Source organism: Salarias fasciatus, chromosome 10, assembly GCF_902148845.1.
Source record: "Salarias fasciatus chromosome 10, fSalaFa1.1, whole genome shotgun sequence".
In the NCBI taxonomy this organism is placed as follows: Eukaryota; Metazoa; Chordata; class Actinopteri; order Blenniiformes; family Blenniidae; genus Salarias; species Salarias fasciatus.
Window position 1 is genome coordinate 405,708 of NC_043754.1, and position 22,069 is coordinate 427,776.

A 22,069-nucleotide genomic window follows, 5' to 3' on the forward strand; every position below is an offset into this window, starting at 1 on the left:
CGCTTTCAGGACTTTACAACATACTGAACACTGAGGTGGACTAGACTGAAGACAGAGGTGGAGTAGAATTGTCCAACTTCAATCATAACTTCCTTGCCAGCAAGATCAATCTATCCCCAAAACCCATACCAGACATTTGAGCGAATGTGATCAACTCACTGTGGTCACAGCATGTGCAGCTTAGATCGGATTGAAGACCCTCCTGATGCCACTGCTAGTCTTGTTTTCAGCATGAAAGCTACTGTCTACCTTTGACTGTGAGCTTCATGAAAATAAACTCAAAAGGACTGAAACTCCATTGTTCCCTCAGTTTCTCCTTCAGATTTCACTGCTGCTCACCATTTGGGTTTTTCTCCACAATCTCCACCAGATCGTCCATCCGCAGGTTGATCTCATGTTTGGACGTCTTCTGGAAGTCTGCAATCACTCTGTACGTGTCAAGGATGATCGGACCCGAAATCTCTGAAAGGAAAACATAGGAGATGTCTGTGTATTTGATGAGTTTGACTAGGGGAATCAAAAATACCATTCACTTCCATTATGTCCGTCCCGAAAACCTTCCCCGACTCGCCTCTGAATAAACAATAGCTCACCCTCACAAAAGAAGTAAGTATGCTGTTCGAAATGACTGAGGAATTGCGCTAATGGGCCAATTTGCCAAAATGTTGAAGTACCCCTTAAGGCTTTAATCGCACTTTATGTTGTGCAGTTAAATTTAAAAGAAACTCAAAGTGTTATCCTTTATCTTGTTTGGGTTAAAATGTCAGAAGGACTGTTGATGTTTGTGCCTCGTTCGCATTGGCGCTCCACCGATGCGCAGGCGGTTTCTCCCATACTACATTTTTGGGCTCAGCTGTGCGCGTTCCTTGCAGGCCACTGATCCACACATCCTCGAGGAGCTTTTCCGGCATTCCAGACTGTTTGTCTTCTCCTTTATTACAGATTGTTTATAAAAAATGAAGCGCATACAATGTCAATATATTATCGTTTAATATTAGAAATCGTTTAGCCTTTTTTTCTGTTTCTGAATCGTGGGGGCGGCGCCCAAGCAATTAGGTATGTTGCAGTGAATTTTAATACAAGTTGCTGATTGCTGGACAGCTGTGTGTCCATGTTGTTCCCCCCTGTCAATGTGACGACGTCATCACGACTCAGCTACTCAACTTCTTCTTTTTTGACGGATAAGTCGACTTGGAAAAAAACTGAAGTCGTTAATGCCCTAATGACAAGTATTACTGAAACGTGGAGAGAAGAGTCCTTCCAGCGGTCTTCACCTCCAGCAGCTTCACTAAGAACAGGGTCCAGGGAGGCCTAAAGCAGCCCGAACACTAAGCTCTGCTAAACAGGAAGCTCTCAAGCCTCTGGAGTCGCTGGACGCTCCGGCACATCGTAGACGCAGGCATACAGAGTCTCCGTTCAAGTACCGTATTTTCGGCACTATAAGGCTCACTGGATTAATAGGCGCACAGTCAATGAATGGTTTTTATTAAAAAAAAAATCGTACATGGGGCGCACCACATTTTAAGGCGCATAGGATGTATAGAATAGTATGAGAGAAACACATATTGGCAGTCTAGGTGGTGACATTCTCGGTTGAAATGTGTGAGTAAAGCGACATATCAGAGCGAGTCTGACTGAGGATCGCTCCTCTTCACGGATGTGCAGCTCAGAGCGGCCACGACTGGTGGAACTCGCTCGGTCAGCGGGGTTCAGCCAGCGGCCGTCTCCTGAGTGAAGCCCTCCACCGACAGCTCAGCCGCTCCCGGCGTCCCGGCGGGTGAGCTGCTGGGCAGGGCCGGCTGTTATCGGAGTCACAGCGTGCAGACTGCCGCCCGGCGTCCAGCCGCTCCCCACGTCGGCCGGCGGTGCAGCCGCGTGCTCCGCTCCGTTCTGTTTAAACTAGCTAGCTTAGCAGCTTAGCAAACAGGGGTTGTTTGCGCATATGATCAGGGTGATTACCGTAATTCCCGCAAAAAAAAGGCGCATCGAATTATAAGGCGCTCTGCTGGATTTTGAGAAAATTACAGGCTTTTACGTGCGCCTTGTAGTGCGTAAAATACGGTACATTTTGAAAGTGCAGATTCTAAGCTTTCTGTCAGTGTTTTGAATTATGCTGATAAGCCAATCAAAAGTAAAGTTCTGTTGAATATTAAAAACATGTTTTTCCGAACTGCTGTCACATCCGGGGTGTGCTTTTTTTGTGCCTCTGGAGATGGAATATATGATCAAACAAGCGTTTGTGTGGCAAATCTGCTGCAACAAAACACTGAAGGAGAATGTCGACGCTTGAGTGTGTTTTCTGTAACATGACCTGTACAACTCCAGGATCCGGAGGCCTGCAGGCAAGATGGTGGCCCACCCCTCCCACCTGGTCACCATCTCTTCCCATGTCTCCCCTCTGGAAGGAGGTTCTGGTCCACCAGGACCGACACACCACACAAGAACAGTTTCTTCCCCTCTGCCACGGCTCTCCTCAACATGGCCTCAGTCCCCCACTGAACCCCCCCAACACACACACACGACCACACCACACACACCACACACACTCTCAACAACAAGGCTTCAGTCGACCAATGAGGCCCCCTCACACACACACTCAGTAACCGAATACACACTACAATCTTCGGCCCCCATTAGCATCACTGTAAATGCCTCTGACATTTGTAATTTTGAGAATTATGGTATGGTATGGTATGGTTTTATTTATACAGGGACAGTGTACAAAATAACATGAACCACAAAGGAGAGATGCTTTGTACCAGGTTATAGGAAAAATGCTAATTTCCACCAGTAGTCCCTGGGCAGGTTGATGTTACAAGCTGTAAAAACTGATTCTAAATGTAGATGGAACATGATGACCATGTCTTACAAAACTAGTATCCTAAGATCATTTCATAACATTTAATTTGAGAGACATTCACCTTAAAAAACACATCTTTACCCATTTCTACACACAAGCTCTTTCACTCACTCGTCACACCACAGTTTAAAAGTGGCTACAAACCTGATTTTTTTATCAGCCATTCTTTTGTTAAACGCACAAATGTTTTGAAATTGGTCCACGCAAGAATCTCAGTTGGTAGTGAGTTCCACCGATTCATTGAAGTTCTAGAGAAGGCCGATCGAGCAAACGCAGTTCCACACTTAGGAACGCTGCGTTCTCCTCTGGTTGTGGATCGAGTTGTTCGGTTCATTTTTTCAGAACACAGGGCCACAAATGTTCTCAGTGGAGGTGCTGCGAGACCTTTAATTATTTTGAAAAAAAGATACATTTGAGTAGAATATTTGATTTTCCAAGTTCAAAATTTGATATTTAGTTAGAATAGAACAATGATGGTAATGCCTGGGTTTTCTATCGTGGATCTTAAGCACATATTTATACATTGATTCAAGAGGTCTCAGAGCAGTACCACAACCCTGTGACCAACTCGATATACAATATAGAAAACGCGACAAGATCATGGAGTTTAGGTAGAGATGGGAAGCCTCAGTGGTCAAAGATCCCCGTGTGTACTTAAAGTTTGACAAGCTGAACTTTAGAGTATTTCGAAGTTTCATTATATGTTTTTTTAAAAGTTAAAGTTTGGTCCAAGGTCACACCCAAATAGGTAAATTCATAAACATGTTTGATTTTTTTTACCATCAATAAAAATATTTGGAATATTTAAGTGTTTAACTTTGTACAATACATAACGACTGTTGTTGTATGTTAATTCTGTAATTGTTACCATGATTGTTGTTCTCGCTCTCGTGTTACTTGTTTATCTTAATTCCTCCTATTTATATTTTATACCTGTGCCTTTTTTAATCTGTCTTCTTTTGTGTGTTTGCACCTCCACCAAAACAAAATCCTCGTACAGGCTCCTGGACCTGGCAATAAACCCATTTCTGATTCTGATGAAAACGTTAATTAGTGCCATCCCAGAGCGCAAAAGCACATTTGAAGTGTTTTGACTGCCGGCTGCAGCACAAGGTAAGAACACTGCTTGACTAGGATTTTGCCGTCGGGCGGTTGGTAGACATGATCTATCAGCTGCTGAACTGTATTGAAACATCAGGTTCACTCAGGCTGGGTCACGTGATGCCGTCATGGATCCCGTCAGGCCTGAACATGTGTTCAACATGTGTTTTTATTCTGCCGCTGAGCAGTCTGCATTGTTGTGATGATTTTAAGTATTGTTGATCGTCGGCAGCACAGTCATCCAAGAGCATCTCAGAACGTTAGGTCTGGTATGGAGGAGAGACGAGGAGCTTCAGGGATCTGCAGTCAGGACCTTCCACAATAAATCATTCTTCTCATCAACTAACCACCCCTGTTCACTATTAACCCTGACGATGGCCACCCTTTCTAACCCTCACCATCACTAACCAGCCTGGGTAAGTTTTCCAAACCCAACCCAACCCTTTTTGATTTTAATTTGAATTTTGTTTTCACAAATTTTACATGGCTTTTATTTTGAAGAGGTGGACGGGGACGCGCTTGGTCCGCGGAGGCGAGCTTTAATGTGCTGCAGCGGGACTGGGGGAGGAGCAGCCGCAGCAGAGCGGAGCGGAGCGGAGGAGAGGAGCGGAGAGGAGAGGAGCACGCCGGACTCCGGACTCCCGCTTCTCCCAGATGCTCAGGGACACGCACGGAGGCCGCGGAGCGGACGCACGGAGCGCGGCATCGCAGAGGGAACATGGCGGCTCGGATCCGGAGAGGAGCATCACCTAACACAGGTCAGCAAATCCAGCGTAACACCCCTCCCCCTCTTATCTGTCTATCTATCTATCTATCTGTCTGTCTATCTATCTATCTATCTATCTATCTATCTATCTGTCTATCTATCTATCTATCTATCTATCTGTCTGTCTATCTGTCTGTCTACGGTATCAGCATGATGTAAAATTCAGTCTGTATGATTATTTTCCGTTTTTATCATTTTTAATCAGCCAACACTGACTAAATATAACAATGTGGTGATAGACCACTGCGTTCTTTGTCTGTACGATGTGCTTTATTACATTTTACTGGCTATTTATTTAAATAACCAGTTCTTTAAAAAGAATGATGAAGCCACCACAGCAAGGTCAGCCATGGCCTGTTAAACTATTTAATGTTAACATAACAATAATGATAACGACTACAATAACAATAATAATGATAATGTGGCGACACACTGTCATACTGTCAAAAAAGCTAGACTAGGGTAATCAAAAAAAAAAATCACAAGTATGTCTCCAAAAATAACACCATCGGTATCAAAAATAAAAAGTAAAAATGTGATATTCAAAATGACTGTCAGAAATACCATCATAGGGAAAATAAATAGTTTTATGTTCAATTCAATTTAATTCAGCTTTTTACAACAGTCATTTGAAAACACTTTTACAGAGAAATCCGTTCGACATGAGCAAAAAGAGGACACAGTTGAGACGTTATTAATCCCACAAGAGGCAAATCATTCATTGATTGCCAGTGTGCATTTACATTCATGCAGGCATTCAGTCAATAGAATAACATCAATAGACCATCAAAAAAGGAATCAATCCCTCAGTTCACCGAGGAAACAGTTTCCATCTGGAACAGTGGGAGATGTCAGAACAGCAACATACAATGAAAGATAAAACCAATCCAATAAAATCCATAAATAAAGCTGTCTTCTAGATCAAATCATTGAAAATGAACTTCACCAAGGGCTGTGGACTGTGTTGAAGCTCCTCTTGTCTTTGTCAGTACATGAAACCAGCAACCAAAGGCTTTCAATGAGAGAACATAAAGATGGAGTCAGACATGAAAAGAATTCAGCTTCCATATGAAACTGCTTCTTTATTTACAGTCCGCTCCGTGTTTCTGTCATGTTAGACGAATCTCAGGCTGTTGAGCGGCTCCCATCTCTGGAATATGATCTTTTCAAACAGGAAATAGTCATAGTTTTAAAATACCGTGTCAGTCATAAACTATAATATCAGCCAGTTATATCTCCCGTACCACTTGAAAATTCGGATCCAGTAATCCAAATAAAAAAGAGAGTAGCAGACTCATAATTAGTTAAAGCAGAACTATGCAACTTTTTTACCTCAGTAAGGGCCAATCCCAATTCCCCCCCCCCCCCCCCCCTCCCCCTCAGCCCTCGGCCCTCCCCCTGTCGCTCTCCTCCCCCTTCAGAACAGGGCTGAGGGCCGGGGCTCTTTGCAGCACTATGAACTGGGATCCCCCTTGGCCCTTTAAGCCCCGCCGCGCTCCTGTAACAACAACAAATTATGGATATTAGAAATGATAGAAATTACATTAGAAATTACTTTTATTTTTTAATAATGGTATTATTATTTACCTTATATTTATTTTTGAGGTTCTCCCACTTTTTTGGAGCTTGCTGGGCTGTAACTTCCCCTTCCAAGCCATTTTCTTTTATGAATTTCCTAAAGTAATACATAAATGTTTCTATAAACACGTTTTATTACTAACATATTAGAGCTCAGACGAATAATATAATTTACTGCCACTGTGTTTTGGCGCTGTATTTTGATTTCAAAAACTTTTCTTCATTTTCACCTCTAAACTGAATCAGCAGTCGGGTTTCATCGGGGTCCCTGTGTCAGACGTATTACGTTAAAAACGTGATAAAAGATGACGTTAATACAGCGATTAGTGCTCTTCAGAAGTTACACATTTACGACTGGAAACGGAGCTACGCAGCGCTAAAACGTTAATCCATGACTGGGACACTGTCACGCTAGTTTATCTATAAATTCAGTGAAGCAAATACACTTTTTATAGCTTTTTAAATAGTATACAGAAAGCAATCTTACATCTGTGTGACTCCGTGGTGGGCGCCATGTTGTTTTTTTTTCTGGCCAATCTGAAACTCCGCCTACCCCTATAGAGAACAGGGAGCATCGATGCAGACTTCGCTGAAAGGGGTGAAATAGCCCTCCCCCTCTCCCCTACCACTATTCAAAAAGTAGAATTGGGAAAGCCCTGAAGCCTCGTGAACGCGCATATCATAGGGGGAGGGGTAAGGGGGAGGGGTAAGGGGTAGAATTGGGATTGGCCCTAAATGTTTTTCAGAATCCTTGTGGGGGTAAACACAGACTTGACAGTGATTGGCCGGTCCCTCCACCCCCCTGGGGTCTGGGTCCTGAAAACAGCACTTGCAGCTTTCAGAGGATCCGATGCGACTACATCTGGCGAGAACAAACCTGCTTTACGCACTCATACGGGAGGCAGGCCCGGCGTCAGGGGGTCAATTAGGGGGCCAATGCCCCCTCGCCTGTGCTTCCTTGCCCCCCCCTGGCTGTTAGAGGGGTATTTTTTTTTTATTAAAAACAAAAGAATTCATAATTTCTTTTGTGTGTCACATTATGTTAATTCATATTCAGTTAACTGAAATAAATAAAATTTAAAAAAGAAAATCATTTTAAGTTACGTTTCGGCTTCTGTCATGTGACGCGTGTGTGCTGCTGCAAGTGCGGACCAGGCGTCAAGGGGGGGCAGACTGCCTCACCCCCTCAGTGAAAATACAGTATTTCATTAAAGTCCGAGTAAAGCAAAATCAGCCATTTTCTTCTAAACACCTTAAATAGGTCATAAAAGTGTTTCTTTACAACATATAAAAGCCATTCCTACATTAATGATTTAATGTTGGAGGTAGACTTCACAGACTTTTTTCAGCGCTTCTGTGTTCAGGATTTAATGGGCGGGTCAGAAATCAGGGCCGCGTTACGTAACGGGGCCCTCATTGGCATAAACCCGCCCCTTAGCTGAAGCGATATAAATACATCCAGCGCACCTAGCTTTCGAGTCTCGGATAGCATCTGGTACGACAGTTTGCAGCTAGCTAACCAGTGAACCAGTCAGCTAACCAGGCCTGTCACCTCCACGTCGCTCCTGCATCTTTCCTGGGTGCCGCAGTGTGCAGGGTAACGATGCCGTTAGCTAAATAAACCCGCGGTTACCCTGGTCCCCGGGGGGGTGTTGGCTCACCCCAGGCCCGGGTCCGGGAGACCTCCTCCCCGGGGGTCGCGGGGGTTCCTCCGCGGGGTGGTGTCCGACACCGCCGCGGAATCCGGGTCGGTTTCATAGGGGGTCCGGTCGGCGGCGGCGACTCAGGACACGCGCCGGGCCCTTCCCGCGGATCTCCCCAGCTGTGGACCCGCGGCTCCCCCCGCCGGGTCAACTCGGCTAGCAGCTGGCTTAGAACTGGTGCAGACCGGGGGAATCCGACTGTTTAATTAAAACACATAAATGACCATTCTGATGGAGACTGTGAGGAACGAGGCTGAGCTCCTCAGCATCTGACTCGGAGTCAGTTTCTGGCTCTGATGGCTCAAACTGGTGGGCTGGGTCCGTCTGATGAGGCTGTTAGCGCTAGCTTCCATTGTCATTGTAGATGTGACATCTACAGTGACAATGGAAGCTAGCGCTAACAGCCTCGTGAGACGGACCCAGCTGTGACAGACTGTCACAGTTACACGGAGGCGGCTCCCCTCCTGTGGGCGTGGCTTCAGCGCTTCCAGCTGACACGCCCCCAGCGTTTCACAGCAGACAGAAGAGCTTGATTTTCCATGATTTTGAGACCTTATTTTAAATACTTAGCAATTTTTTTAATCATTCAAATTTGGCTCAGTGGTTAATGACATGTTTATGCAGTGTGACAAACTCATAACACAAATTTATTTCTGCTTTACTCAGACTTAAAAAAAGAAAAGTTTTCAGTCTATTATGTGCTTAAAAAACAACAGCAAACTCCGCTGGCTTGGTGAAATCAATATGAAGTGTTGAGCTATTCAAAATTAAAAAAAAAGAGGAGACTCCAGCTCTACTAAAGCTGAGAGCTGGTTATTTTATCATCTGTTTTGTTACTATTTGTGCTTTTTAGCAGTGTGGTTAATGATCATACGTTGTTGGACATGGGAGAACAGCGCCTCTGATCTGTGGATTCAGTTTTTTGTTGCTCTGTTACTTTTTCGCCACATATGCGTTGTCGCTCTCGCCCTGGTTTTAACCCCCCCCCCCCGTCTACACTGTGGACGGGGGGGGGGGGGACATGAAACCCTCGCTAGCATTAGCAGCGCCACCCTTAGGTGGTCACAGATGGCAGAACCAAAAAGACAGAAGACAGTCAATACGCCAGAGTTTAAAAGCTCACTTTTTATCACAAAAACTATGAAATTGCCCCCCCCCCCCCCCCAAATGAACAGATGAATGAGTCTGTGACTTCTAGTTGTAATATGTTTGAGAAACAGCATTTTTTTCTGAGATTTGAAGTCCCATTCCAATCCTCTTTTGGCACTATTTTAAGTGTCCTCAGTAGTGTTTAAGTTATGGGAATTAACCTCTGGGTGTAGAGGTGGGGTCAGCACCCCCCCAACCCATTCAGAGAATCACCTCACTGGCCCAGTTTACATGGTGTTTTTTAAAAATCTGATTGTAAACAGTCGTGTTTAACATCCATGTATACATGTACGGCATACAAAGTGATCCACGATGAATCCTGGTTCTCCGGGGCCCTGGTGAAGCGGATTATACAGCGTCCTGTGACATGAGGACAAAGTCTCTCGTGGAACTTTCAGGTCTTTAGCTCTGCAGCAGCAGTCCCTGCGGTTAGCCGCTAATGGCTAACCACAAACAGTCGTGATCTGTAGTCTTTTGACCATCTATCAATGAGCACCTGCTCTTCATCACCACTTCAATGTCTGACCTCTGACCTCTGACTTGCACAGTTTCTAACCCTTCTTTTGTGAGTCTGCTTCTTCTGTCTGGCTCTGTTGGTTTTGTTTATTCTGCTGTTGCAACGCGTTGAGCTCCACCTGACGTCCTCTCACTGCAGCTGGTCGACGATCTGTTGATCCGGATCAAGATCAGCAGATCTTAGGGCTCCAGGGTTCTCCTGAAACATCCGGATCTGAGTTCAGGGCCGTGCTCAAACATGCATCAATGATGAGGATTATTGCAGAAAGTCCTGGTTTGGTCTGAAATCCAAACTTTACAGGGCTGGTATGAAAGGACCCTTAATGGTGCTAGAAAGGTCCAAAGTAACCACGATACTCTGAATGACACCCCGATGCAGAGTAGGGGTGTCAACACGGATAGTAAATCATAACTGGTCAGGAAAATCAATCACCGTGTACGTGTCATTTTCCTCCTTCTCAATCTTTTTTTCACCTATATATAATGTGTGTGTATATATATATATATATATATATATATATATATATATATATATATATATATATATATGTGTGTGTGTGTGTGTGTGTGTGTGTGTGTGTGTGTGTATTTTTTTTTTGAGTAATGTTACCTGAAAGTTTCAGTTAATAACATAATAGATCCATGCGGAGCAGTGGTAACCATGACTTAAAAAAGACAAAAACCTGCAGCCACATCCAGTGTTGCGTTAAGTTGACTCGGTGTTGGGTGGAGGCTGTGTCAGGCAAAGCTGGTTTGCAACAGCAGTACAGGATCTACGAGAGATCAGCCGTGAAACACGGCATCCATGGATGGACAAAATGTTTCAGAACATCAGCTCTTATTTTATTCCTTTAACCCTTTAAGCTCAGATGGGCCGGTCAACTTCTCCCGATGCATTTATCAAATGTACCGACGCATTTGGCAAATTCCACAGACGTACTATGTACCGTTAGAAAGTTGATATTCTCATGATTCCGCTGGTATAAACCACTTTCAGATGTGATTACCACAGCGGGTAATATGAACACATTTGTCCAACATACAGCAAATAAAGTAAACAGCGCAACTCACCTTTGGAGGCTCATAACTGATCACAGATGATCCATAATCCAGATAATCCAGCAAAAACTGCCACAGTCCAAATGTATGCATCCAGGCAAAGCTAGAAAGTATAGCCTTTTGTCCAAAACATGTCTTGAAATAAGCAAATAATCCAGAATTAGACGCGCCACCGCGCCCTCGCGGCGCGTCTCTCCGCGTGCGCGTCCGATAATAATCCATTTTTTTATCAGATAAAAACATCCAAACCGCTCTCACTCACACTGAGGATATCCAATATGGCGACTGAACGGTTTCCGTTGCTTATTCATCATATTTCAACCAATCAAGTGACTCATCCAGCCCTCCGATGGCTAACCAGCCAACCATTGCTAAGACTGATGGACCCACGTCATCGGTCGTCATCACTCGTCATCAACGTATTCTGAGCCAATCACGTCGGTAGAAACGTTTGACTGACAGGGCTGGTAGCCAATGAGCTTGCTGAATGGCTGGCTGGCCCGCGAGCGGGGTTTTGGGACTTCTCAGACATCTGCTGAGGGATGCACCTGCTGTCTGTCCCTGCTCCTCTCAGTCTGAGGGCCTTATCCCACACTGAAGCCTCTCTGAAGTGATTTTTTTTGAGTACTTTATGAGTTTTTGGAGTGAAAATAATGTAAAAATGGGCCAAAAACCAACATATACCATTGTACAGAAGGCATCCAGAGGGTATACAGAGGATGTCCAAAATTGACCCCGCCGGGGCATAGCAGTACAAATACATGTGTGAAACACTCATTTCTTGTATTACTGCTCTGACATTTTGACCTGAACTATGTAAGACCCCAGGCTTTAGCAAAATTGTGTTTTCAAGCTATTTCAGTGCTTCCACACTTATTTCCAGGTGTTTTAAGAGGGAAAAAATTCAGGCAAGAATGAAATTCATCCTAATTCAGTGTGCTGCAACATAAATAAATCAGTGCCAGTAGCACCTAGAGTAATTCTGACTGCACTGGGTGAAAATACAGGTTGTCAGCTTTCAAATGAGACCTCAACCATGCATGTACTCGTAACAGTTCAAGAACAGCATTCAGTTTACTTTGGGTACGTCTTTAGTTGAACTTTTAGGTGAAAATGGCCCCGAGCTTAAAGGGTTAAACATATGTATTCAAGGGACTCATAGTTGAACTCCAAATTAGAGACATTAAATGTGGAAACATTGAGGTTGTCTCTACCCTGAGAGAAACTGTGCAGCAAAAAAGTGACAGATTGTCAGTTCTTGATATTAAGTGTCCTATACACATGATCCTCAACTTTTGCTCAGAGTGGCCATCAAAAAATGTTTGTATTCTGATCTAAACTATCCAATCTTCAAAAAAAAAAAAAAAAAAGAGATCAAGAAATTTGGGGGTTTGAAAATATCCTTTGTCTACTGAACTAGATGAAAAAACAAACAAAAAGACAAACAAAACAAAAAACAGCCACACATTAATAAGCTGAATTGTTGAAAAAGCTACAAAAGCAAGATGGTGTTCATGTGGCGCATGCCTTTAATCACCACCTTATTACTCAAACTATCTGTAAGACACTAACGTGTGAAATGTTTATTGAATGACTGTTTCTCCCATGAAGTGACCAAAAAGAAGCACCAACTGCACACTGAAAAATACTTGAGAAAAGAATCTGACTTTTACTTTGGCTCTTGAATACACCACCACCACAGCCGTCACTTCAGTAGCTAACAGCTAAGCTAACAGCTCACTGACAGTAAACCCTGACACTCCAGTAGCTAACAGCTAAGCTAACAGCTCACTGACAGTAAACCCTGACACTCCAGTAGCTAACAGCTAAGCTAACAGCTCACTGACAGTAAACCCTGACACTCCAGTAGCTAACAGCTAAGCTAACAGCTCACTGACAGTAAACCCTGACACTGCGGTAGCTAACAACTTGCATGACCCAACAGTTTGAACATATATATAAAAAGTACCATTAAAAAAGAAAAAAAACTATCATTAAGACCACAGTGAGATTGAAATGATTGACACCCCCCAAATAAACAGCAAAAAAACAATAAAAAAAAAAACATTGTGAGATCTGTAAATCAAATCACAGTCCAGTCAAAAATATCACTGCCTAACAAAATGAACATTCATGCTACATGAGGATGTGCCTCCTAAATGTGACCCTAAACCTGAAGGTTGAGGAGAGGAAGGAACTGTTCTTGTGTCGTGAGGTTCTGGTCCTGGTGGGCTAGAACCTTCTTACAGAGGGGAGAGTTTGGAAGAGTTGGTGACCAGAGTGAAAAGCCATTAAAGCTTGTGTTCGGAGTTTCCGTTCGTTTCCAACGTATGCATCATTTTTTAACAGAGCTTCAATGTGTCAGTTTGGTTCGATACTATAATATAATATTAGCATAAAGCAATATAAAAAAAATTATTCATGAGCCCCGCCTTCGTCTCATAGACCCCCATGTTATCCGAAAATCCAAAAAAAGGTCAGCTTCAGCCAATAGATTTCAAACTTCCGCCTTGTCGCGCTGTCACTCAACTTGTGCACGCAGCCAGAGAGCACGGCCGCTCGCCCAGCAGAGGAGAGTTAGCTCCGCAGCAGCCGCCGCGCTCACCTCGGATATATCCACTGTCTGCTGAACATCCACCGTAAACAGCTGAACATGGAGGATGCTGTAGGACTCAAGAGGCTCTCATTTTCACCCCACAGATAATGCGTGTGCACAATTAAAGGGGCGTGGCTTGGTTGCTCATGAAAGCAAAGGGAGGGCGGAACCTCGAGACCTTGGATTAAAAAAACCTCTCTTTCAAAACTCCGGACACGAGCTTTAAGAAAGCCTTTTAAGCAGTTAAAGGAATACTCTGAAGATTTTGGACCCACACCCTATCCTGATCATTTACAAAGTGAGATAAGCTCATAAATACCTTTTTTGTGTCCATTTGTCCAGTGGCTGGATCCCAGCTGTTAGCATCGTAGTTAGCTTAGCTCAACTGTGGGAGGTGAAAAGGAGGCAGAGCTGGACTGACGAAAGTGGACAAAATACTCCTTCCAGTGGTCCAGGGGACGGCGTATTAGCACGTGAAGTAAATCTGAATGGTTATAAAACATTTTAAAAGACATGTTTTCTTTTCAATCCGTTAAAGTAACGTTTTGATACACGGACCTGCGCATGGCAGCGCTCCACGGAAGGATATACTGGAGCACAGTGGTAGAAGCCATAGACTCAGCCGCTGTGCTCCGGTAGATCCTTCTGCGGAGCGCTATGCTTGTGCAGGTCTGTGTGTATCAAAACGTTATTTTAACGTTTTCACTTTTCACCTCCCGCAGTTGAGCTAAGCTAACTACAATGCTAACAGCTGGGATCCAGCCACTGGATGGACGGACACAAAAAAGGTATTTATGAGCTTATGTCACTTTGTAAATGATCGGGATAGGGCGTGGGTCCAAAATCTTCGAAGTATTCTTTAATAATAATAGTAATGCATTGGTTTTATATAGCGCTTTTCAGGACACTCAAAGACGCTTTACATTGCATTATTCATTCACACCATACTGGGTGGTGGTAAGCTGCTGTTGTAGCCACAGCTGCCCTGGGGCAGACTGACGGAAGCGAGGCTGCCAATCCGCGCCATCGGCCCCTCCGACCACCAACCATTCACTCTCACAACTGTCATACTAGGCAACGTGGGTGAAGTGTCTTGCCCAAGGACACAACGACAGTTTTACGCCTGTGGGAGCGGGGATCGAACCGCCAACCTTCCGGTTATAAGACGACCTGCTCTACCAACTGAGCTACTGTGGCCTACTAGCTACTTTTAAAGTTTTGTTTTGATTACTTGGTGTGAGAGTATGAAATCAGAAATGTGCTGACCACGGTGGGAATGGCTGGAGTTGCACATCTAAATTTATCTTCTCTACAGAGGGAGGATGGCCCATGTGAAGACAGCAGCCCGTTTCTAGGCAACAGCTTCAGCAACACTAAGTGTGTGGACAGACACACACTCAGTTATCGCCATGGCCTACAAGGTAACTCTTCTCTCTTCTCAAATCAATCAGCCCATTGCTGTGTGTGTGTGTGTGTGTGTGTGAGACTCAGCAGTAGTAACAGCTAATCACCCCACAAACAAACAAAGGCAAGGTGTGACTCATAAGTGTATTTTGACTGACGTCCTCTTCATCCTCTTCATCCTCATCACTCAGAGAGCTGATCGGTCAGATTCTATCCAAATAGCTGCTCTGCCACGGTTCTAGCGCTGGTCCCGAATATCTGAATAATCGGTCGTGATGATGACATTCGGCAAATAATTTTGCGATCCGAGTATTCGCCTCCCCCACCGTCTTTGTAGACGGAGCTATTCTGACAATCCCCATTACTTGGGCCCGAATATTTGGGGGCAAAAGCAGCTATTCAGACCAGCCCTACATGGTTCTACCTCCAGCAGCTAGCCTTCCTCCACCTTGTTAACTCACTGACTGCAGCCATGTTCAGAGCCCACAGCTCCAGACTGCCAGAGTTTTGGGGCATTTTCACTGAACTTTCAAGGCCCACAGAACATTGAGTTTTAGGACTACTTGATCATTAAACCCTTGTGCTCCAGGCCTGCTTTGACAGCACAATTCAGCGTGACTGAATTTATCCTGTCTTCTCTGTCTGAGAGTCGGAGATATGATGAAGTTTGGAAGTGTGCGCTCATAAGAAATTTCCATTTTTCATCTGTCTCTGACTTGGTTGTGACTTGGTTGATGACACATGAACACGGAACTGTGTCAGATTACCTGCTGGTTTCCTGTGATGCTGCTGATTATTCATGTCTAATTGAATAAACAGAAACTCGTTCTTGAGGACTTACTTCTGGTCATTATTTATGGAACACACACATTTTGAATGGCCTTGGCAGACTTCAAATGAGCCATTTTAATCGCGATTAACTCCAGGATTGGGGTGCGATTAATCGCGATTAAGGAATGTAATTGTTGCCCAGCTCTAATACATATCAAATGTCCCAAAAATTGTGTGCAAAAAAACTTTTTTTTTTTTTTTTGGTGTGCACGGATGGGGTGGGGGCCCGATGAATTTTTTTTCGCTTGGAGCCCCCAAGGAGCCTTGCCACACCACTGCATGGAGCTGTCCTCCTCTGAGTTGTTGTTTTTATCTTCAGTGGATCAATTAAATCAAGTGAGGCTGCTGCTCCATCTACAGCTAAATCAGTGTTAGGTCCGGTTAGCTGTTTTTGCCCTCCGGACATTCGGGCCGAACTAAAGGCGATTATCGGAATATTCGGCGTGCGTGGGGGTGGGGTGGGTCGCACGTGCCAGAGCGCCACAGCAAACAAACCATGGCAGACACTAACTTTGAAAAGTGACTGTGTGAAGCCATCAGGGTTAACCCTTCCCAGGATTGCAGGTCACTGTGATAAATCGATTGTTTTTAAAAGCGCACAAGTTGTGCAAACTGCAGGTGCAACACTGGCACACCATCACACTGGCACACCATCACACTGCCACACCATCACACTGTCACACTGCCACACTATCAGACCATCAACCCCCCACCACCACCACACACACACACACACACACACACACACGGCCCTGTTTCACCCCTTCTCCACACTGGACTCTGATATTCCTGGTGTTAGAGTTCCGTAAAAGTAGCCTTTCTGCAGATATGTGCCGGAGAAAGCAGTGTTTCTGAATGTGATGGTTGTGAAAGGCTCTTTTTCCTCCTCTCACTTAAACCTGAGTGGAAGCAGCTGTTCCCTCCAGAGCTGCTTTGTTGAGTCCATTCAATGACTTCTCAGCCGCTCTGCTGCAACACAGATGCTCATTTCACTCTCTACCATCATGAGCTGCATTTCAACCAGTCCAACACAAAGACAGCTCTTTCAACACCCCGTTATCCAGCTCAGGCTCAGTACAGGGGCTCACACACATGCACACACGCACGCATGCACGCACACACACACACACACAGGCTCACTCTCAACATGTGGAGGACACGGAACACACTTGGACATGTGTTGGAGTGTTGGCATCACCCTGAAACTCAGACTGCTTCATTGCTGTGTGAATGTGTGTGTGAACAGGGCTCATGTGGTGGAGAAGCACTGTGTAAGTAAAATCCATTACCCTCACAGAGGATCCATCTCTAAACTGAGAGGGTGTGGCATTAACAAAAGGTTATGGCATCAACTGGAAGGGGTGTGATATAAACTTAGAGGGATGTATTAACCGAGGGGTGTGGTATCAACAGGGCGTGGCATTAACAAAGGGGCCTGACCCCCTCCCTCACATTGGGGGCAGGGTCTCCCCTTCTGCTGCGCTCCTTCCGGTGGGGCGGGCCGGCTCTATCTATGGTGCTTCGGTGCCGTGCCCGAAGCACCATGCCCCCAATGATTCAAATACCCCCAAAAAATTGGCCCAACACCAAATCAAGTTGCCGACCCCTGATCTATGATCTGGACATGGTTTGGCTTCAAAGTTGACTTATGTGATTTAATAGTTTACCAAAATACTTCCTGCTTCCATGCTTTTACCATATGTTTTGGTAACAATTAAAAAACTGTTATGTTACCATGTAAAGTTCAAATTATACTGTGATATAAATTTTAGGCCATATTGCCCACCCCTAGTGTGTGGGTAGTTCTGCGGGTGTGGGGGCGCGGGCGGATATGGATGTGGTTGTGTGTAGTTGTGTGTATGTGTGTCTGGGCTCTGACTCTGTGCTCTGAGGCTGTGCTCTGACTATATGATCTGACTCTGTGCTCTAACTCTGGGCTGTGACTCTATGCTCTGACTCTATATGTTGACTCTATGCTCTGACTCTATATGTTGACTCTATGCTCTGACTCTGTGCTCTGATTATACTTTTACTGTGCACTTTGACTCTGTGCTCTGAGGCTGTGCTCTGACTCCGCTCTGAGGCTGTGCTCTGACTATATGATCTGACTCTGGGCTCTGACTCTATGCTCTGAGGCTATGCTCTGACTATATGATCTGACTCTGGGCTCTGACTCTATGCTCTGAGGCTAGGCTCTGACTATATGATCTGACTCTGGGCTCTGACTCTATGCTCTGAGGCTAGGCTCTGACTATATGATCTGACTCTGGGCTCTGACTCTATGCTCTGAGGCTAGGCTCTGACTATATGATCTGACTCTATGCTCTGAGGCTGTGCTCTAACTCTGGGCTGTGACTCTGGGCTCTGACTCTGGGCTCTGAGGCTAGGCTCTGACTGTATGATCTGACTCTGGGCTCTGACTCTATGCTCTGAGGCTATGCTCTGACTATATGATCTGACTCTGGGCTCTGACTCTATGCTCTGAGGCTGTGCTCTGACTATATGATCTGACTCTGGGCTCTGACTCTATGCTCTGAGGCTGTGCTCTGACTATATGATCTGACTCTGGGCTCTGACTCTATGCTCTGAGGCTGTGCTCTGACTATATGATCTGACTCTGGGCTCTGACTCTATGCTCTGAGGCTGTGCTCTGACTATATGATCTGACTCTGGGCTCTGACTCTATGCTCTGAGGCTGTGCTCTGACTATATGATCTGACTCTGGGCTCTGATTCTATGCTCTGAGGCTAGGCTCTGACTATATGATCTGACTCTATGCTCTGAGGCTGTGCTCTAACTCTGGGCTGTGACTCTGGGCTCTGACTCTATGCTCTGAGGCTAGGCTCTGACTGTATGATCTGACTCTGGGCTCTGACTCTATGCTCTGAGGCTAGGCTCTGACTATATGATCTGACTCTGTGCTCTGACTCTGGGCTGTGACTCTATGCTCTGAGGCTGTGCTCTGACTATACTTTTACTGTGCACTTTGACTCTGTGCTCTGAGGCTGTGCTCTGACTCCGCTCTGAGGCTATGCTCTGACTATATGATCTGACTCTGGGCTCTGACTCTATGCTCTGAGGCTGTGCTCTGACTCTGGGCTGTGACTCTGTGGTCTGAGGCTGTGCTCTGACTATACGATCTGACTCTGGGCTCTGACTCTGTGCTGTGACTATATGATCTGACTCTGGGCTCTGACTCTATGCTCTGAGGCTGTGCTTTGACTCTGGGCTGTGACTCTGTGGTCTGACTCTATATTTTGACTCTGGGCTGTGACTCTGTGGTCTGACTCTATATTTTGACTCTGGGCTGTGACTCTATGCTCTGACTCTATATGTTGACTCTATGCTCTGACTTTGGGCTCTGAGTGGGCGTGGACAGACACGTTCATTTGCATACCCGGAAGCAGGCTCAGAAACAGCCTGTCCTGAGGAGGACTCGTCAGAGCGACTTTTTAGACCACTGAAACTCAAAACAAAGGATGAATTTTGGTCAAACAAACTTCAATACTGTTTTGGGCTTCTGAGACCTATAAGTCATGACTGAAAAATAGCATAGTATGGGACCTTTAACAAAGAAATTAGTCCAGACCTTCCCAGTGAACAAAATGAAGTAATTGTAACTTTGTGAAGCAGACAAGAACAAATCTAGAAGAGTAATATATGCATTATACCAGGGTATGGCAACAAATGCAATCATTTCAGCTTTATACTTCAAGGGTCAGTGGGAAAAGGGACGTAAAAGAACTGAAGAAATGTGGTGTAATATGCTTGAAACACAAATAAAACAACCAGTAATTCCAGACTGGAAGGATTTCTGAGATTTTTCTTCTGAGAATATTCTTCGTTACTCCAAAAGTGGAAAAAGGACAAGCATCTCTTCCACCTTGTGGGAGGAAATGGGACATATTTTGTGGCATTGTACAGAAATTATGTGTAGAAAGAGATGAGACAAACACAGGGATACAGACTTCCCAAAGCTATTCACTGTACTGTATTTGGGAAATGTGAGGGAAGAAAACATCAAAGACAATAGCTGGTATCTCATCAAGGTTTTACTGGCAGCTTAAAAAAAAAAAAAAAAGAAAAAAAGCTATCACTGGGGAATGGCACAATGAGCGTCCCCTGCTGATGAGCCCCCCTTTGCTCGGAGGAACTGGCTGGAAGTCATTGGTGAGATCTACACCTATATTCTAAAACTACAACAATCTGGGAAAACAGAAAAAGTGAACAAACTACAAACAACATCATAAAGACTGAAAGCAGTGCTGTTCTTTTTGTATTTGTAGTGTTTGGTATTATTAGATTTAAAGAAAAACAGTTAAAAATGATTATTGCAGCTTGGAGGGTGTCTGATGCAAAAACAATTAACTGAAGGAACCTAACCTACCCTTTGACTGAAGAGCACACGACACACCATTGCTGCATAGGTTTTTCTACAGCTGTGGGTCAATCCTCATGCCTTGAAATCTCTCCAATCCAAGCACATGTCATTTTATTCATGAAGTGTGTCAATAAGCAACGCAGTCATTTTACAAAAAGGAAGATCCAGACTGTTTGAGCTTAAACTCGATGCACATGAAAAATTCTTACTTTTAAACAATGTCATGTCATATATTTTGTTGTCTTTATTTCATCCGTGTCCTGTGTGTGTGTGCAGATCCCTGGGGCGGCCATGGACAGAGTCAGCCTGCTGTGGCGTCTGAGGCGCCGTGCTCGCCGCGGGGCGCTCTGCATGGCCTTCTTCTGCATCTCCATGGCTCTGCTCTACGCGCTCTGTGCTGAGAACAGCGTGCCTGTCACAGATGCCATCTTTGGCATTCGAGCTCGGACCCGAGCTCAACCACGCACTCACTCCGTCATAAAGGTGGGTTTGCCTGCTTCAGCTTCGACTTTCCTGTACCTCCAGAAAACTCTGTGGCCCTCTTCTGACCTCCGATTCACCAAAAAAAATCACTTCGAGAAGCTGTCAAAATCAAACAATGGGACAGTATCTAGGTTCCTCTTGGTTCTACAAAGTCTATGCTTGTGCTGGCCGAGCGCCACACCATCATGGTGCAGTGTTTTCCTGAGTGGCTCCACCAGGTTGTTCCTGTGGAGTTACAGTGGGTCAGGCTAACCCTAATGATGGGGATATCGGAGCAAGTGTATGTTGGTGCAGTAAGCTGCATGATTTTTTAAATCCGATTTGTCAACTAATGGCAAAAATAATTGATGACTAGTTGATTATTAAAGTAATGATTTGTTGCAGCTCTAAGTGGTTATTTTTTTTTTGGAAAAAGGAACAAATTAAAGTCAATGTGAAACACTCGAGCGATAATGTGGGAACAAAAAAAAATAGTTTCACTACTGAAGATCGCTGCCAGAAATGGTATCTGAACAGTTCTGTGAATCAGAGCCAAAGATGACGAGTCCAGGTGTTGACGCTGCACAAGGAGGATTTATTGAGAATTGCAGAGGAAGCACACACAAATCAGCTGATTGAGAGCAAGGCTGTTGCTCCGGGGAGAATCCAACCCGACACTGGCAGGACTTCTGGCCATGCCAGGTCATATAGCGAGATCTCACGAGACTAGCAGACGCTGTTTCCAAGTGACTTCAGACAAAACAGAGCGGCCTTCACACTGTGTTCCTGAGAACTTTGAAAACAAAGCATTATTCCAAATCAAGTTTCATCAATAAATATGCTCTACACTGCTTACATACATACACCATGACCTGGGAAAGTTGTGTCTCTCTGGTCAACAGTTTCTTTAAGGCTGAGACACCGTGGTTATGTCTTAGTATTTCCTATTGCATTTAGTTATTTTATATGTGCAAATCTATTTCTAAGAGGCCCCATTTACAAAGCAACATTCCAAATGATGACGATCCAAGTGAGGATGTGGGCAAGTGTGAGCTCTTAAACAACCAATGTCGTTGACTAGACCAGAAGTGAGCCTGGGACTCATGGCATTGTGGAGGCTGCCATATTTGTTAGTCACACGTGATTCGGAGAGCCCTTAACCATGGTGGTGGTGCACCTGTGCAGTGACAACGCTCCGTGGCCTCTGCCAGTCTCGGTTATAGAATCGGACACCCAGTTGCAACAGCAGTTTAGCAGTTTCACTCGTGGTTGTTGTGTAAATGGCGAGGTTGTCCTCTTGTTAATTAATGCCCTAAATTCTGACCAGGAGTTACGTTTTAATATGGCTGTGTGAATAATGTCACTGACACTCAGAGGGTAAAGGTCACAGACCCTGGTGCCACCCAGTGTCATAAGGGGGTAAAGTTGCTCGCTTTTGTCGAGGTGTAGAATCTTCAGCCCATCTCCATGAGGCCACTCCAGCCGAGGCTTCCCCTCCAATCACGCCTCGATCCCACAGAGCCTTTTTGGATCCCAATATCAAGGTGTACAATAAGGACCTGACAACTTCTGGCTGTTTAGTGTTTGAATTTATTACAGAAAGATGTTGTTTCCCTGACAAGGGATTCTAGTCTTTGAGTCCCTGGTCTACCCGTAAGTAGCG

The 22,069-nt window shown here is 44.8% G+C and overlaps 1 protein-coding gene across 1 annotated transcript in view; it reads left to right on the top strand.

Moving 5' to 3' along the window:
- Positions 1-4,227: 4,227 nt before the first annotated feature.
- Positions 4,228-22,069, top strand: part of st6gal1 (ST6 beta-galactosamide alpha-2,6-sialyltranferase 1) — a 34,250-nt gene continuing 16,408 nt past the window's right edge. The window contains exons 1-4 of the mRNA XM_030101007.1: positions 4,228-4,377; positions 4,463-4,719; positions 14,644-14,749; positions 20,221-20,427. Coding sequence (XP_029956867.1) covers positions 14,738-14,749; positions 20,221-20,427 — 219 coding nt within the window. The 5' untranslated portion in view covers positions 4,228-4,377; positions 4,463-4,719; positions 14,644-14,737. The remainder of the gene's footprint in view (positions 4,378-4,462; positions 4,720-14,643; positions 14,750-20,220; positions 20,428-22,069) is intronic.